Genomic DNA, 19055 nt, shown 5'->3' with positions numbered 1-19055 from the left:
ATGCTGCTAACATGGCACAATGATATGTACAACACAATTTAGGTATATCCTTCACACTGTAAACATTCAAAACAAATACACCTGCCATCAAATCAATCTGCAGGAATACAGACAATGCGGAATGCTGTGACAATTAATATGTTTCTACTCATTTAACCTAACAGGAAATTATCTTAAATTGAGCGCTTGTTTGTGTAGTTGGCACAGAAAATACTATAACAGTGTGTTTGTGGACAGATACAAGTTCTAACCACAAGAGGGAGCCACGGGCCAGATGGATGAAACTCACCTCACTTCTCCAGAAAGTCAGTTTACAGTTTGCAGTGGATTGGAGGATATTGATATTTATAACTCAGAACACTCTTCTTAACTTATTCAAATTTATATTCAGTCTTTGTATGTTGTCATAGCTGTAATTCTTTCCACCTATAGAACCACATGGCAGCAACATACTCTGACGGCTCGGTACAGTTCAGTGCCCGTCCTGAATGCGTTGCTTCCCCTGTGCAGGCGTGTGTCAGGCCACGGTGGGACGGCTGTGCTGCACCTTGACCATTTGTGCAGCCACGAGCAGCAGGGCCCCGGTGAGGAGCTCCAGGATGTAGGAGAGCCAGGCCATACCCAGAGACCAGCCGAAGGAGGTGTGAATGTAGGCCAGGCCCTCGGCTCCCACCTGCCGCTCTATCTCCGCCAGGGCCTCGTACGAGTACACGATGTAGAGGCTGACGCCGCACAGGGTCAGCAGACCTGGAGAGAGAGCGACACAGCAGAGGTGTCAAAGAAGAGCCGGGTTTGCAAACTCAGAGGGTTTATGAATTCTGGGAGAAAGAACTTGTATCTTTTGAAGGAGAATATGATCTTGGCTTAAAGCTGGGGAGGGTAATCCTGTAGAGCAGGGGTGTCCAAACTACGGTCTGCGGGCCATCTGCGGCTTGCCATCCATTTTAAATTGAAACTAACAATTTAGTAGCACTTAAATGGCACTTACTTTAGCACTTTGGAGTTTTGCTCTATTTTTGATGAAATTGTACTTTCTTGATTCTTGTTCTTCTGGGTTTGTACCCTTGGGTACCCTTGAATGGACTTATTATAAGTCGCTTTGGATAAAAGCGTCAGCTAAATGAAATGTAATGTAATGGACTATGGCCCACTGTATTGTACTTCTCAGTTTAGTCTCTAGATGGTGCCCAACTCAACACGATTGAGTCGCACTGTCAACAGTCTTCTCCAGGGCAGGGGGTCGCGTGGCGGCGTGAGTGGCCCAGACCTTCGTATTGTTTTCTGTATATGGCCCTCGGGATAAAAAGTTTGGACACCCCTGCTGTAGAGGTTAGCAGACAAGGCTACACTTTGAAAACTGATACATCCCACCCCCTCAAATTGGCTCTGAGCCCCCAAAACACATAAACGCTCACTGACCCACAACCTCTAGAAGCCCACTTCTCCATGACTCACTCGCTGAACTCTGGTTTGTATTTGTCTCCAGCTGAGGCCATGTGCAGTGTCGAGGCGTGTGCAGGGACATCAGTTAGTGACAGACAGGTAACTGACCCATTATTTTGTAATTTAAGTTTAAGTTTATCACAGTCCTGCGAGGACAACACCAAATTTCTTTCCTTTTTTTCAAGACAGGACTTCAAGTGTCTCGGAAACAAATGAACATAATCAAGACTTGATTACTGACTAGTTGTGTTGTCAAGTCAAGAAATGCTGCTCAAAGTCTCTACAATTCAAACTGATTTTTTTTTTTAAATAACGATAACAAACTTCATCACAGTTGTTTCCTCGGAATGTAGAGAGTGACGTTTAGTGCGGAAAACTCACACAGACAAAAACAGAAACACTCTGGCCATACTGGGATTCAAACCAGTGAGGTTAACCACTGCACCACATACATTAAATATAGCTAATGTTTTTTTAAGGTATAAACCCATTTTGAGGAAGAAAACTGCCTGTTGGTCTCCCAGCACTTATGAAGTGGAAATTCACTCCACTTGGAGCTGTGCACTGAGAGCTCATCAATAAAACAGCAGTAACAGGGAGCCATTAGCTTCCCCAAATCTCATATTGTGAGACACAGGAAACACTGACGCATGTGTTGTCCCGTTCTACACAACACCGCAGTCAGCAGGGACCACACTGACACACACGGCCCTCACAAGTTTCACAGTGTTGCCATTGGAAACCCTTTTAATTTTGATCTGCCCGCTATTGGTTTTTAAGGGAATGGGAGTGCAGTGCAGGGGCGACCCAGGGAGAGGGGAAATATTCATTTCATTACGATTACACCCAGAGGAGCTGTGAGTTCGGGGAACGATGAGGAAGCTGCGTCGGATGTCTCATTTCTATGCGGTTGACTGTGCAGAGCAGAGACGCAGAGGAAGACGACTAAGGGGGGGGGCTCCATTATACTGAACGAAGTACTGAAAGAAATGCTGTGTTTGTGATCTGGCCTTTTGGGAAAATTAGATGGACGATACTTTATTTAGGTCTTCACTGGAATATGTTAGTCACTATTTGGATGGTAATAGGATTCATGAGTTTTTCATGGAACACAAAACCTTTCACGATCCACTGACTTTTCATTTAGCATCACAGCCAAAGTGTCAAATGGTCCATCTTGGACGTGGTAACGATTGTATCTAACATTCACTTTACCTGCTGAACTGCTGATACTTTGCTCTTGGATGTACTGCTACTAGTCATCTGTAGGTCCAAGTGTTCTCAAACAAATCAAAGATTGCTTTTACTCTTTGATTATGATGTGTATATAATATGTCAATGTGTTATTATGATGTGTATATTATATTTATACTTAATTCGTTTTTATCTGTTTCCTGTCTTTCTTGTTATTGTTAAAAGTGATATTATATTATATAATATTATATACTTGTGTTGTTATAAAGTCCAGTTTACCCTATTTTATTTGTATTCTACTGTATTTCCATCCTGTATTTATTGTGAGCACATTGTTGTTATTAGAGCTGCTAGTGTCTCTGTAGACTCTTTCTTGTTTATGGACATTTTACACAATATTTCATTGCTTTCAATCAAATCTACTAATTCTACTACCATAACTACTTCAGAAACTACTGCTATAGCTTTTCGTTTAATCCTAACGAAAATGCATGCTATCATTTATACAACACTAATGACTTCACATTATGTGCGCCTGTTCAGAGGAAATCTCAGAAAGTGAGTTAGACTGAAAATGAAGCACTCAGCGGAACGACCCTGCAGGGAGCTCAGGCTAGTTCACACTGGGCTGTTTAATGGTTGGAGCATAACGGCGAATACAGAACAAAGAAATTAACAGAAAATTCATGTTGTCACTGTGATGTGTGTGTGTGTGTGTGTATGTGCGTGTAGACTCATACACGTGTGTGGATGTCTGTTTCTTCAAACATGTAAGTGTTGTAATATGGTCCGATCTCACCTTTACTCTCACCCCCTGAATATGGGTGTTAGCACTTAATTTCCTTCAATAAGGTTTTGGCTATAGTCCGCAAGATTACGCAAAAACTACTGGATGGATTATTGCCAAACTTCTGGTTTCATAAAGGGACTGTTGGGCCTTGGGGAGGTATACCATTTATAAAGTGACATTTCCAGGATGTGTTGAGCTTTATTCACATAATACATGAAGGAGGATGCAGATAATATAATTTTAGGGATTATAAAAAAAGGCTGAACGACAAACAGGACAAAGGCGACAGCAAAAAGAAAGCAGGGCTATTCCCTGGATAGTCTAAAAGCTGGGCGGTCACCAAGTTCGCAAGTTGACTCCAATCTAATTCAAGCGATCATTAGATTCAACACTTTACCATGTGCTGCTTATTAAGGAGACGGTATAAAGGGTCTTTTTAGGTAAGTGTTCATCTGTCACAAAGCTCGTCTTTATGAAGGTCATAAGGTGGAGATCCAGAGGGAAGAGCTCGTCACGTTAATCCACGGACCGATAACTTGATTACTGTAAATACCCAGGTTAACATAATGGTGCAGACGAAGTCAGGGGTAAAGTGATTTTCCCCAATGACCCAAATTGACATGATTTGTCCGATGGTCAGATTGTTATCAGTTCGATGTGTGGTAGGAGATTCATCGATGGAAAACACACACCAGAAGAAAAGAAAACTGAGTTTAATACGAATTGAATCCGACTGAAGATGACGGCTCTGCTTGTTCGGATATTGACAGTGAACTTGGATCTGATAATCAGGTTGTAAATAACAAGACAACAGCAATATCTGCACTGCTCTCTTCATCTTGTTAGTGCATCATTCTGCGTCAGCTCTGTTGAGTTCGCGGTGTCCTAATGGATGCCTGTTGGCTCAGCAGTACGTCACCTCGGGGTAAACGTCTCAGCGTGATAAGTGCTGGGACGGGAACTCGTCCATTTTAGTAATGAAACATAGTGAGCAGTTTCATTATTTTCTGTGTGAGGAGGTGGGAGGAAAACATCCGGGTTCGACGAGAATTAACAATTTTTAAACAGCCGCAGAAACAAGCTTTTATTTGAAAATGCAGTTTTACAGTCATAGTTTTGCGCACATTTATTAGGGCTTTGATTTAATGATTTAGTTGTGGGGGCAGCTCTATTGTTACAATATTAAACTAGAATGTCCCTCAGTACCGCCCACGCTTATGAGACCACCATTAGATTCAGTAGATTCTGATATTTATTTAGATCTGCGCCAAATTTCCCACACTCATGAATATCAGTCCCCAAAATAGGCCTGATTACTTTCAACAAAATCGATAAATTATCTGGACCAAAATGTATTGGTTTCATTCCTGATCTATACCACATCCTTACATCAAGTTTCATGGTAATCCATCAAGTGTTTTTGTGTAATCCTGCTTAATAACAGCCGTAAACATAATCTCCTTGGCGGAAGTAAATATCTTGTTATTGTTTAAAGACTTATGTTGCAATAAAAAAAGAGATTCTATATAAATTGTAACTAAATATTGACAAAAGTATTTGTTATATTTAAGAAATTGTGTCTAATAAAACAGACCAACTATTGCACTGGACATCATTTAATGTTGTTATGTTGCCATATGCTCATGTTTCTGCAGAACTTCTAAAAGACACACACAGTCGGTCCTTTGTCTGTTCAGTTGTTTTCCAAACAAACCATGTTAAATTAGAGAAAGTATGAAATGAATACAGACGCCAGGTATACGGGAGTTTTGGTTACAGTTGTTTCCATAGCAATATTGCTTCCTTCTCTATAGCCCATCTGACAGAGAAATGGATAAAGGCTTCACACACACACAAAAACACAGACACAGACACACACACACACACACACGCGCGCGCACACACACACGTAAATACCTATATACAGTCTATGGTACACAGAGATGGAACACACACTCCTGATGAGGGATATTCAGCTGCAACATGCAACTTCACCACCAGATGTCACTAAAATCTACACAGTGAACCTTTAGGTATTGCCAGTAGTAATAGGCACACAAGTCGTAAGCTACTGGTTGATCTTAGTGCCACTGAGTATTGCATTTTTCGTTTGCATTGATCGGTCTGGAAGGCAGGTAAGTATTTAACAACAAATAACCTCTGCAATGTTTCCATTCTCATTCACATTAAGGACCTCATAGTCCACACACAGCAGGGGACACAGGGGGGGGGGCTTTTGTCATATTTGTCTCGGCTGAGGATGGATGGAGTGTCAGGGATCACTCCACTGAGGGAAGGAATGAAAGCTGGACTTACTGCAGATGAAGAAGTAGGAAGCCGAGCTGGTGAGGAGCACCGGACTCCGAGCCAGGGAGCTGACCAGCGCGCAGATACCTCCGAACAGCAGGAGGACCAGGCTGAGGGTGAGCACCACCACTATAGCACTGTGCATGTCTGCGCGCAAACACACACACACACACACACACACACACACACACACACACACACACACACACACACACACACACACACACACACACACACACACACACACACCTGTTGAGTTGAGTCTTGACGCTTAAATCATTAGGGGTTCATAGTATTACTATTAGTATAAACTAGTACTGCCATTATTGATGTTTGTGAACTGTTAGGTTTCTCTATAACATTGAACAACTATACAAATAAAGCTGAATCAAAGCCGGAGGAGAGACTTACTCAGCATGAGCAGCTCAGTGTCAGAGTATCTGGAGTCGTCAGCTTTGAAAGAGTCCATAAGGTCCTCGTCCATCTTCCCACCTGAATGTTACAATTAAAATAAATTATTTAGCAATTTCATCACATGACCGGGTTATTTTTAAATAAGATTATGTAAAATTAGAGCCCAACCTTCGTTTATAGTCCACAGTCCATAGTGGAAGCTCACGTGCTCCAGGTCGCTCATGTTCACGGGGTTCATCCCTATAATGTACCAGTACTCTGTTCCCAGGGAAGTGGCCAGGAAAGCGTAGCTGAGGAGACCACAGATGCCTGCTACGACCACCAGAGAGCCAAAGGTTATCCTCATCCTGACCGGGCGCGGAACGGCGAAGGCTTCAACTGCAGCTGCGTCTTACTTATCCACTCTTTACCCTATGCTCTTTACGCGCTCATCGCCGGATGTGGAGAAGCGCGCTGCGCCTGTGCCAAAAGCACCGCTGAGGTTATCCACACGCTCAGTTCTCCAGACAGAGGTGAAGCTGTACAGAGTGGATAGATGGAGATCTACTCATTCTCGACTGAGTGGATTATGGCACGGAGACGCACAGGGATGGGAACAGCCGCCGCTTCTGTCTGCATGGGTGGGACTTGAATCCGAGGGAGACCCGCACGTTTACGCAGCAAATGGTGGGAGACAGTGATAAAGTGACACATTGGAACAAAGTCAGATCGTACAGGAGCAAACTCCTCCCACCGGTCTGATGTCTTTCAGTCTTTATATAGACCTCTCATTGAGTGTTACTGTGTGTGGAGCTGCCACAATTTTATATTCGACTGAGAGCAAAAATCAGTCATTAAAGAAATAAGAATTTAAAATTATCATAAGTTTTACGGCAACACCTCTGCATTGCATGTCAGCGGGTTTATAGATACGTTTCATTCATCTTTCTTTTCATGACAGTATCCGTACACCAAGAATCCGCAAATATAGAATTTATATAAGTCTACCAAATTGCTAATTACTGTAGATAAATTTCTGAAAAGGAGAAAATTGCTGGGCATTTGTTTTGTCTCCTATAGAACTAAACATTGGTAATTAACTGATAATTGTCTATAAATGTATCTTATTCTTACACATTCACATTACATATTTTAAGACACAAAATGTTACACGTCTGTAAATTAAAAGAGGTTTAATGAATAACAGACAATGAAAGAGACAGAATAATCACAGAGACAAACACGCAAAAGAAATATGAAAGGCAATTCGGTGAGGAAAATCCGCAGCCAGTCCATCACTCCTCTCCCATGGCCGTGTTGATGATATCTGATCTTCTCAGCTTGGCCGTGTCTTCGAACTTGGTGATGGCCTCGTTGCAAGATTTGTTCTGTGATTCGAGGAAACGTAAAGAGTCAGAAATAACTAGAACGATACTCATTGAAAAATGTTCGGTTGTTTTGTGCATTCTTGCAAACAAACAAACCAACAAACAAACGGACAGGGGTGAGAACATAACTTTGGCACAGGAAAAGACAAGGTCTTGTTTTTCTGTTACTTGGTCTAGCTGTGCGATTAAAGCACTTGAGTATAGAGTCGGAAAATATGTTGGCTATGTGACTTAAACAGTTGATCAACATGTGTTATGCAAGTCAGTAATTTTAAAGTGGTGGAGCCTTCTCTAGAACTTACAATGATGAATTTGTTCCTCTCCTTCTGCAGTTTGAAGAATTCCTCCACAGTTAGCTCCTCTACTTTCTTCTTCAGGGTGATGAAGTGGCAGGAGGGTGAATGGGACTTGTGCTCCTTTCTGGAAACAAATATTTACATTCAGGACCATAAGCCATGAATGTATTTCTTATTATGTAAAACAGACATTAGAATGCCTGCCTTGGAAACATAGATGTGTTAAACAATAAACACTTAGACAGAATGTTTCAGTAAAGTTAGAGATGCTAACTGGGGTCCTAATATAAACCAAAGAATTTGCTCATGATAGAGAACAGACTATAATAGTACAATCTATTTTGTTAAGCTAAACAGAAGTGACAATTTCAAAGTAATTCAAACTGTGTTGTTTCAATTACCATGAATACAGACCTATTTACAGAGCTACAAATATTCAGATGGTTAATGTTGTTGTTTGAGCCACGAACAGATTAATGTAAAACAGAAATGTGATTGAATCATGACAACATGTGGAACATTTCTCTGGAACAGTGAAGACAATTTAACTATCACACAGCAAACAAAGAGGGAGGGGATGTGTGCTTTACTTCATTATATATAATATCATTAAACTGCTCTGTTGGGAGTAAACAGCTTTTACTCTCCATGAAACAATTCTGCCCCTGTTGTTATTTGTTAAGTTTGTTTCTATCACTGCAAAGCCCACACAGGAGGATTTTAGTCAGCCAGCCAAAGAGGAGATAATGAGAAAGAGATGACTTTTAAGTTCAATTTTGCCGCCTACGAATGTGTTAATGTAAGTATGTTTTTAAGCTGCTCGATAAAGTTTAATTAGGAAAATTAGATTAAGTGAAAGTGATAGGAAATATGTGCTGTTATTTGCTTTTGTGACCCATGAGCCTGGTAATGTGGTTACTATCTTACTCTGGATCATCCTCTGGCTCCCAGCCCTCCAGCTCTTTGAGGCAGAAGAAACACATGGCGATGTCTGGGCTGTTGTCTGAGGGGGTGTGAATGAAACCAGCTTTGGCCATCTGGAAAAACAAGGGATACATTTTTTTTTAAACTGGCAGTTTGTAACTGCTTGATTCAAAGAGACAAAATGAATCATTACCTTGATTGTTCAATAAATCGAACCACAGAAAACAAACCAGCAATTATCTTGATAATAGACTGTTTCCCGAGACAAAATATCTTCTAGTTCCAGCTTGTCACACATGCATAGTTGCTAGATAGTTATACATACATTGTTTTCCCTGTTTTATATTCAGTATATACATTGAATATTTGTGTGTTTTGAGATGCCTTATGAAGATTTTAGATTCAGTTCTAGATAATTGTGAGGCCATTTTCATTGTTTCTGGACCATAATTGATGTCAGGTTAAAGACTAGTGACAACAGTTAGGTGGGCATTCAAAATGTCTGTCTGATTAATGAGGGTTACCGATCTGTTCTGCTCTATAACATTTTAAATTGAGCATCTGTGGGTTTAAGGGTTGTTGGTCAGACAAAACATTTGTGGAAAATAAAAGTAGCACAGTCTATAAGGATGTGACTCTAAGACACGATTAACACTTCACTGGATGAACACATCACACTTTTTAAGTGTTTAATGGACAGTACTTTTAAAAACTGTGCCAATATTACAGTTGAGGAAAACACATGTAGGGCTGGATTGTGATAGAACTGTATGCCATCACCCACAAGCCTATTTTCCAGTGTTTGCCCCATTACTTTTTTATATTTACTTCATGTAGCTTTGTTTTGGCAGCAATAAAATCATGAAACCTCACACATCAGCAAATATATATATATAGCTTATCCGCGATATCTCCGTGTATTACACGATGTACGGCTACAGCACTTTATTTCTTAGCTGACATCAGACTACAGCAAACACTTCTATACCAGTAACAACACTTGACATTTTACATTAGACAAGACCTGCGAAACTTTATAATAGGTTAGCCTTCGTCTAACTTATAGTGACTACTGTGTGAATATGTTAAAAATACACAAGATTAGCCTCTGCTCGGGATAGCCCTGCAGTTGGAGCCGCTACATTTCAGGAGGAAATAGGTGTTTTCTAGCCTGAGAGCTGCCGTTGTTGTGTTAGCTAGCGTCGTTAGCCGCTCGGTCACTCACGTTCTCCGGGGTGCACATACAGTCCTCGTCGAAGGGCCAGCCCTCGAAACTTTTCAGTCGGTTCTCGTAGAAATACATCTTGGTCGCCTCTTCTGTGAGCGGGTCCATTTTGCTGGATTTGTATATACTGACTCTTTCGCGAGTCCGACAGTGGCCGTTTTTTCAAATTTCGTAGAGTCTTCGCTCCGACTGTTCTGATTGGCGGAAAAATCAGGATCGACTCATCACTCTTCTTCGTGGGTGGGTGAACAACCCGGAATAAGTGCGCCACCTTGTGTACTCAACTGGGCACCTACCACCTTGCCTGTGTTTTCGTAATTTGAAGTGCTTTGAGGTCTCTCGGCTACCGTACAATACACAAATAAACTACAACTACTGTTATTAGATGATACTTTATGGACATCAAGGCATATTCCTTATAATATTCCCCTTACTGCAAGGATAACACGTACAGAGCCAACATCCGCCGCATAGCCTAATGGGTAATGTAGTTCTTTCCTGTTATTGGTCCAAAACTTGACGCGCGGAACTTGGTAGGAACTTCCTCTGTAAACAACCGGCTCAGGATCATATGAGTCCAGCTTTTAAATGAGCCGCCACTCATCCTGCTCACAGGAACAAACTGACCTCAGAACACTACACGCTGCTCTTCCTCCTCCTCCTCCTCCTCCTCCTCTCTATCTGTGGTTATGGACGGACGCTGTGCTGTTGACACATGGACACAGTTCGGCTGCACACACGCATCTTTCTCGCCGAGGATCACGTTCGGTTTGGGGACAGATGTTTTCATCTGCACAGGCAGCGACGAAGTCTACGTCTTCAACACTCAAGAGAGAAAAGTGACTGTGAGTTAAATCTGTTTGTCAACTGCACACAGAGCTACTTTATCATAGTCACCATTTGTTTATTTGATAGGCACAGTGAGCACTGTAGATAGTATACTGTAAATAAGTTAATGAGCTCATTTTCATATCTTGGCTCTTTTACAATTTTTCAAAAATGTAAAATAAATGTAACAATTTATTTCCTATTTCAACAACTCACCATGACTGGCACTATTTTTGAAAAAAAATAATGCATTTTTGCACATGACTGTACTTATCAGTACAACGTATATATATTATTCCATCTGTATGCCTCTTATTGTGAAATTCATCGACATTTTTATCTTCACACCATATTGCTTACTTTTGTGAATGCATACCTATGTATATATATATATGTATGCATACATTACTCTCCTTGTCTGTACTGTGGTTCTGTTGCAGGCGGTCCTCCAGTTCCCTGCCCCTGTGAGTGACCTGTCTGAGAGTCATGACAAACAGCTCCTCTATGTGTCCTGTGGGAGTGGAGTTTACTGTGTCAGCCCTCCATTTCTGCTGTCCAGGTATGCACCACTCTAACTTACTGCATTCACAGTTGTTAAAATAGAATGCCTTGCATGTAATGTGACCTTTGACCTCTGCAGGGCTCCAACCTCCCCGGGTGACGCCTCCTCCCGTCCAGCTGAACTGAAGATCTCCTCTGAATCCCTGGTTGTTGGAGAGGAAGGTGTGTCGTCGCTGCTCCTCGTCGGCTCTGTGCTCCTCATCCTCTCTCAGAGAGAAACGTCCTGGATGCTGAGTCTGTACAAAACACCAACACAAGCACAGTCCAGCAGCTACGAGCTGCTCAGCTCCTTCAGTCTGCCACTGGTCTCAGCGGGCACACAGGGTGACACTGAGGGAGCAGGAATGAGAAGGAGGCCTGTGCTGTCTTGTGTCCACTCTGAACCATCGTCCACCTTATCAGACAGTCATTTACACCTCAAACCTGTCCTTTTCAAACTTCTCTTTGGGATCGATGCCGCCCTCGCCAAATCACCGGTTATCCTGTTCGGCCTTCCAGATGGACGTCTGTGTTTCCTCCCTCTGCGTCTCCCAGGATCACGGCTCCGAGTCCTGCATAGCCTCGAGCAGCCAGTCGTGTTTGTCGGAGCATCTGTTGTCAAGGAAACGGATCCAGGACACGCACAGTGTTTGGTGGCAATGGGGGAACAAGGGAGAGTGGTGCTGATGAAGGCTATTAACGGAGGATCAGAGGGAGTGGGGTGCACAGCTGGTTTTATTGAAGCTTGTGTACCGGGGCCTGTGGTGTGTGGCTCTGTGGATCAACACCATCTTTACTACAGCACTGGTTCAGACCTGTTGCTGCTGGATCTGTCGGAGGGATCATCTGGGAGAGAAGGACAGGAAAGGGAGGAGGAGACATCCAGTAAGACACCTGCTGCCCTCCAAAGCCCCACCAGTTTGAATGTGTGTGGAGTCATGGCCTTGGCTGCACCTGAACGCAACACGGCAGGTGAGTCAGGCCGGGCATAGAAGTGTTGATTTTTACAAATGCACCTCCACAGTCTAAAAGTGAACTCACAGACAGCTGATAATTGAGAGTTAAACACTGGATACGCACCTTTTGGGAAGTGAGATCTCGTGATCTGTGTCAGTTTTACGAAGCAGAAGTTGTTCACAAAGGGTTGTTTGAATGAGTCAGTAAAGAAATAATACAACTAGTAGAGTGCATATCTCTACTAAGGTAAAGTACCCACAACTCTCAGCCCCAGGAATCGTTTGTCCATGAACTAAAAGGTTCCTTGAGCCCATTGTTGTCTGTGTTTCCATCCTCGCCAAATTAGTCCTCTGAGTTTGACCTGTGACTAACTTTGAAAATGTGTCTCACGCACCAGGTGGAGTTCAGCTGCTGGGGCTGTCTGTCAGAGGACAGCTCCAGAGGATTGTCCTACCTGAGGGGCGACAGGACGTAGGGGTGTCCAGTCAGACTTCCTCTCACGGGGGACGTAGCGTCAGGGATCTCCTGTCTGCAATCGGGGGGGTGTGTGAAAGGTACATCCAACATTATTCATTTTATGATATAACTGTGATAGTGAATCACTCCTCAGATGTGTTATAGTTTTCTCTTGACTTCTATGTGGTTTTCCTCGCTTTCCTTAAGAGTTTCGACACTGAAAACTACCATCAAATCCAAAAACCAAATTCTGCGGCACCTGAATCAGCTGCTCAACGTCAGCTTCCTGCTGACAGCCAGGACAAATGGTGAAGAACATCCACCCATGCAGGAGAAGCAAATTAGATGCCGAGCCATGACCAGATGGAGCAGGTTGCTTCAGAAAGACTCCCTGAACCTGACCTGTGTCCTGGATAATTCCAGTCCTTATGTTTTGGAGCAGGGCTGGACACTGAGCGTCACTGTGTTTCCTGTGTCCTACTCACCCAGCGCAGGAGGGGAAAGCTCTTCCACAAATTTCTCATTCCCATTTCACGATCTCCAGCCAGGGGAAACATTAGAAGTGTCGCTACCCCTCGCAGCTGCAGGCGACACATGCTTCCCTTTGAGGGTGGCCTGCTCGCTGATCTTCTCTCTCTCGAGTCTCCTGGCAGAGGAGGAGAGGACGCAGCTCCCCGACCTGCAGAGCGGTTGTATCAGTTTGCCCTTGGACACACTGACGGTAGATTGGCTGCACGCTCTGCAACTGAGCCGTCCCACGACACATCCCATCTACAAAAACTCCACATGTCAATCCAGCAACATCACAACAGATACCGTCCAAGCTTTTCTAAGCTCACACCGGACTCGGTGTATCGGACGGGGTGGAGGAGGAGAGAGTGCAGCGAAGGCTGAGCAGTACTCAGCGAGGATTCGGGTGTCGTCAGAGCTTCTTGGGGACGCACTGGTGGAAACTTCAGATCCTCCAAATCTGTGCATTGCTCTTCTGGACTGGCTGTTGTCTGAAGGTCCAGGAGGAGGGAGGACGGGACAACAAGGAGACAAGTCATCACTGAGCAGCTCTGTTGTCCAAGCTCGAGGTCCAAATGGAGAAACGGTCAAACTGAGTGCTAAAGAGGTAAAGTTTATCTGATTGATAAAGGTTTACTGTGTGTATATATGCACTCTGCATGTTTTAAACAGACGAGTGTTGCATGGTGGCTCCTTTGCTCTGCAGGTGAACGAAGGGGAGGAGAGCTCGGGGAAGGAGGAGTCCCTGAGCACGATAGAAGTTCAGGTAGATAGTTCATCTATTGCAGCAGTGTGTGGACTGCACCATGCTGTGTTGCACCGGATACAGGTACACACAAACACACGCACACACACACACATATGGAGAATGGACAAATCTGTACGGTCAGACTGGAGGAAAACTTAATCTGAGAACGCCAGAGCACCTGGAGAAAACCCATGCAGACACTTGTAGAACATGCAAACTCAGAGAAAGACCCTGATCAAACTGGGATTCAAACCAAGAACCCCCCTACCATGAGGATATAATGCTACCCACTGCACCACCGTTTCTGGATTATCATTATTCCATAACAAACATGGAACACACAGCTTGCATTAGTTGATGCTCTGCTGTGATCTGAACTGAAAGCAGGGAAATACAAATCAGAGAGTTGGGTTCAAGCTGTGTGTTGAGAGATGAACCCCCTGCAGCTTTTTGTGTGCTCTACAGAAAAAAATGAATAAAATGCTTGTTAGGGCAGTAGAGCTTTTTATTCCCCCACCTTTTGTTGCAAAAGACATTTTATTTGGCTCTTTAAAAGCTCTTTGTCGCTCGGTCAGACAACTCAAATTTTTAATGATTCTAGCTGTAACATTTAACTAGGCTTAACTAGAATCCTGTTTTATGTCCTTGCTTGCAGGGTTTTATTTGAAATGTCTTCCCTTTCATCCTCTGCTTTGTTCCTGAACACAGGCTCTGCTGCAGAGAGCTCCTGAGAGCGCTGCCTCCACAAAGAGGGTCCAGAGCTCAGGTTTGAGACGGGCACTTCAGCGGGCCGAGGTACGACCTACATGTTCCTCATTTTGTTCAGATTGGGCTGCGATTGTCAACACCTTATGATCAGTCTTTTTTAATAAGCAGTTACATTCATTAACAGAACATTTAGCCCATAAACGGAATGGAGAAGCAAATGTATTGTAACATGTTTTTAAACCCATTCAGCTCAAGACTTTTATCGGAGCGCATTGATGCCCCCGTTTCTTAAATCTAACTTGTCTCAGTGATCTTATCTTTTTTTTGTCCCCCTCCTCTTCCTCTCAGCGCCTGTTACCGCAGATCCAGCAAAGTCGAATCTCAGAGGCGTTTGGCGACGGCACGTCCACGGGGCACATGACCCGATCTCTTCTCGCCATTTACCAAGAACTCAGAGAAAACCCTCTCCTTATAATATAACATGTTTGTTTTAACTGATACTACACAGTGTTTTGTTATCTGTCTTTGTAACAGATTGAGATATAATGTCCATATTACTTCCTTCAGTGAATTTACCTTTGTATGACTAAATTGGCCGAAATTCATCTCTATCTTCATGCATTATTTTTTATATTTATTTAGCTGTGGTGCAGGTGCTGCAGCTTCAATACTCACATTACCCATGTTAGCATGTATTTTTTACTCTGTGCTCAATTTTATATTACAAACCTCATGAGCCAAACAAGTAGTGGCAAGGGACCTAATGTCTGGCACAGTGGTTGTTATTGAACGCATCCCTGTAGACAAGTGGTTACATCTATAGACGACTGGCAGATGAAGGGTTTATGCCGGTAAGCAATGTGGTGCATACTCTGTCAAACTAACTGACGTGCAACAGTCTTGTCATATTTGTGGGATTTGCTGACAGACAGATTGTCAGTCATTCAACCAGCTGTGGAAACAAAAACGTTCAGAACTTTCAAACAGTTTTCAGCAGAGCATCTAATACATTTGATTAAAATTAGATGACAGAGAAATTGCAAACCAGACCAGAAAGAGAGATCTAAAACGGTGGTTCTCAAAAGGTGGGTCGTGATGCAAGGCAACTTTGAGTGGGTCTCAGAGGCTTGTGTTTGTGAAAGGAGAGCAGGGGACCAGCTGTTAACATGGTAAAACTAAAATACTGCAGCGACTGTTGATGTGGGTTTTTCTCAATGATGACAGAAAAGGACAAAAATCTCCGTGTATCACATGCAACAAAGTGAATGAAGCATCCAAACCACACGTTTCAAGGGTTTAAGTTACATGCTACCAAAAGCTACAGAAAGCATATGTGTGTTAAGATTAAGATGCATTTATTCATCCCAAACACATGCACAGGCACACTCATGCAGGTAGGGAAATTTAACCTCTGCTTTTGACCCATCTGGTGCAGGACACACAGAGCAGTGAGCGACCATGTACAGCGCCCGGGGAGCAGATGTTGGGGGGAGTAAGGTGCCTTGCTCAGGGGCACTAGACAGGGTAGGGAGAATCCTCTTGGATTTTTGGACAGATCAATCCAGGTTCGTCTTTTTGTTGTTTCTCCGTGGAGTCGAACCAGAGACGAACCAGAGACCTTTTCTGCCCATAGTCCAAGTTTCTGCCACTAGTCCTTATCCAGTAAGGGGCAGTGATGTGACTTTTCATAGAGAATGAATGAACAGTAAATCTGACTAAATTCCTGCATGTCCATATTTGTCACACTGACCTGTGATCAGTTTCTTTGAGTTGTTATAGACTACAGATTTATTATAGATTCATGGGTGATATGTGTTGTTGCGTCACCTGCTGTTCTTTACTGTCTAACATGTAGACACCGAACTGTTACACAACTGGACCTCAAGAGAATGTATTACATCCTGCTCAAGGTGTTAAAGTCTAATGAAAGAAAACGGTGCACTCCCATTGTTCGAGCTGCTGATTAACACCACAATCCCAGCAGGCTTTGCAGCTAATGTACTGTTTTGTATCGGTATGCACTCCAAACCAATAAAGCCTCGTAGGTGTAGCAGTATGAGCGGCTGCAGAGATTTGCCTTTGAGACTTCTCAGTAACGTGAAAATCAAAATCTCTTCCAATAAGACTTCAGCATATGTGCAGGAGTCATAAAAGTGATTTAAATGTTCCATACTGATTACGTTAGTTAGCAATTAGTGTTATATGATAATAGAAAGTTTAAAGAAATTAAATTAAGTTTACTTTCTTGATTAGCACACACTATGCTTTAATGAAATAAGATGCTTCATGGAGGCAGAAGCCATCGTCCAATCGATCAGGTTTATACTGTCTCATGAACATGAGTGTTGGAATCTGTGGATATCAATTATCACAGTCTTTTTCTTCAGCCTCACGCAAAACTGCTCCAGGTGAGGGTCGAACTCACAACCTCGGCATCACTCTGCAGGACACTGTCTTATAAGTACCGCGCGCTGACCGATTGCGCCACTGGAGCCTGTTACTGTCCTGTTTTCCTTTTATTTAAGAGCAAATAGAAGATATGAGCAGTAATTTAAATATGGCTGGAGAATGACTTTGATGAAATGAGATTTGCTTTCAGGTTAAATTGGAATGCAGCCACACTGGAAGGCTGAGTTCACAAAAGGCATTTGTAAAGATGAGAGGAAGCATCAAGTGAAGGGTGTTGCCTAGGTGATTTTGCTTCTAAAACTAAACTTAAAGCTGTGAATCCGAATGGAACCAGAAAAAATAGAACTAGCAGGAGTTAAAAGTGAAGCTCTGTGCCAACTCAGTGCAGCCAAACTGCAGCTCAACCAGATGGCGAGGTTTCCATAGAGTTCTCCAAGTGCTTTAGTTTCAGTTTAGTGCAACATCATCATGGCGGCTGTGATTGGCATAGTTCTTTCACTGAGCTCAAACAACCATGAGATGCAATCCTGGTATTTTATCTAAAACAGCTTCATGTTCCCAGTTGTAGGAATCAGTGGTTATTGGATCATCAAGTAATAATAATAATAATACATTTTATTTGTAAGGCACTCTTCTTCCGAGAATCTCAGAGTGCCAGTGAGGTCAAGTTTTCATGAAGAGATCAAGGAGACTTATTCTACTAATCAGAAGCAGAAGAAGGGAGGAAGGAGAGCCATTGGTTGCCTGATAAAATAACCACATCGCTGTTATCATTAAGGAAGTGGAGAAGCACGGCTGGGATAGATTTCAGCAAGAGAACAAGAAACTAACATAGAAGTAAGTGGCTAACATGCACGTGACTAATGAGCTGTTCAACCAGAGTAATTTTATTTATTTAGTCTTTTATTTAAATGTCTCATAGAGGAAGCTAAGAGGTGAAAGAAACAAGTGTTTGACAAGAAGCAAAAATGGAAGAAGAGTGACAAAACATCTCAAATATGTTTTATTTTGGATTATGTACATGTAAATTTTCCTTTATCCTTTATTATTTTGGTAATGTCTCGTATTTATGTAGGGACCAAAGGGGCAGTGGTGGAGAGAATATACGCTGAACTCAAGTAAATGTACAAATAATTGGGAGTTTTCTAAATAAAATTACTGTAAGTACTTGCTATTAGATTTACTTAAAGTGTTCAAAAGTACAGGCAATTGCCAAATGTAGCCTGCTCCCTAATGCAACAGTCTACTCTATCATAATGAGTCTCAGCAGAGGATCCATTAAAAGAGGCGGGGTCTGATGTAATCTGCTTGCTTGGATTGGATCAATCGACCAGTTCCCCTCTCGTTATTGATTAAAAAAAAAGGTTTTTAAACATTTGAACATGTGATGCAATGCATTGTAAACATGTATTGTAATAGAAAGGTATGTAGTGGAGTAAAAGCACCTGAAAAAAAAATCTGCTAAAGTACAGATACACAAATGATGTATTTATTTATGGTAAAAAGTAAATGTTCTGTATTAGATCCTACCACTGCTAATGGGGTTTAGTGTGTAAAGTTACAACACCTTCACTTCTTGTTCAGATTTACAGTTGTATTGTTTTCCTTTAATCAAAGAAAAGGAACAGTTCAAACCCAACATACTCAGTCATACCAGTTTATTTATTTATCTCCATCTTCATGATAGACAGAGGAAATGTAGAACATAACAGAGGGACTACTGAAATAAATAAAAATCCACCTACTTGCAGCGTGAAAGGATCATAATACTACAGATAACATGTACAGTACATTAGTCTTGATTACAGTGTTGGTTACAGTTACTAAAGGTGAAAACTAAATCCTGTCTGCTGATAAACATTAGAGGCAGCGTGAAAAAGATGAGCTCACTCCCAGTGTGGACTGTGTCTGTCTCAGGTGTCTCCCTGAGTCTCTGTAC

At 42.5% G+C, this 19055-nt stretch overlaps 3 protein-coding genes and 1 non-coding gene across 4 annotated transcripts; 1 reads left to right on the top strand and 3 right to left on the bottom strand.

The window, feature by feature from the left end:
• Positions 1–426: 426 nt before the first annotated feature.
• Positions 427–6503, bottom strand: tmem235b (transmembrane protein 235b). Its single transcript, XM_053414371.1, is given in 5 exon segments — positions 427–525; positions 527–747; positions 5744–5881; positions 6146–6226; positions 6317–6503. Coding segments are annotated over 5 exon segments (717 nt in total). The 5' UTR covers positions 6495–6503.
• Positions 6504–7305: 802 nt separating this feature from the next.
• birc5a (baculoviral IAP repeat containing 5a) lies at positions 7306–10183 on the bottom strand. Its single transcript, XM_053413757.1, has 4 exons — positions 9961–10183; positions 8739–8848; positions 7818–7935; positions 7306–7515 (listed from the first exon to the last, which is right to left on the bottom strand). Exons 1-4 carry the CDS (start codon positions 10066–10068, stop codon positions 7423–7425), a joined length of 429 nt encoding a protein of 142 aa, XP_053269732.1. The 5' UTR covers positions 10069–10183; the 3' UTR covers positions 7306–7422.
• A 323-nt stretch (positions 10184–10506) lies between these two features.
• On the top strand, positions 10507–15312 carry faap100 (FA core complex associated protein 100). Its single transcript, XM_053413756.1, has 8 exons — positions 10507–10805; positions 11229–11347; positions 11429–12300; positions 12683–12839; positions 12949–13858; positions 13958–14080; positions 14708–14794; positions 15056–15312. Exons 1-8 carry the CDS (start codon positions 10650–10652, stop codon positions 15185–15187), a joined length of 2556 nt encoding a protein of 851 aa, XP_053269731.1. The 5' UTR covers positions 10507–10649; the 3' UTR covers positions 15188–15312.
• A 1795-nt stretch (positions 15313–17107) lies between these two features.
• Positions 17108–17201, bottom strand: trnai-uau (transfer RNA isoleucine (anticodon UAU)). The gene is made up of 2 exons: positions 17164–17201; positions 17108–17143 (listed from the first exon to the last, which is right to left on the bottom strand). It is a non-coding gene; the product is annotated as a tRNA-Ile (tRNA).
• Between the last annotated feature and the right edge of the window lie 1854 nt (positions 17202–19055).

This window comes from Pleuronectes platessa, chromosome 21, assembly GCF_947347685.1.
Source record: "Pleuronectes platessa chromosome 21, fPlePla1.1, whole genome shotgun sequence".
Lineage (NCBI taxonomy): Eukaryota > Metazoa > Chordata > Actinopteri > Pleuronectiformes > Pleuronectidae > Pleuronectes > Pleuronectes platessa.
This window is presented reverse-complemented; position numbering and strand designations above follow the sequence as displayed.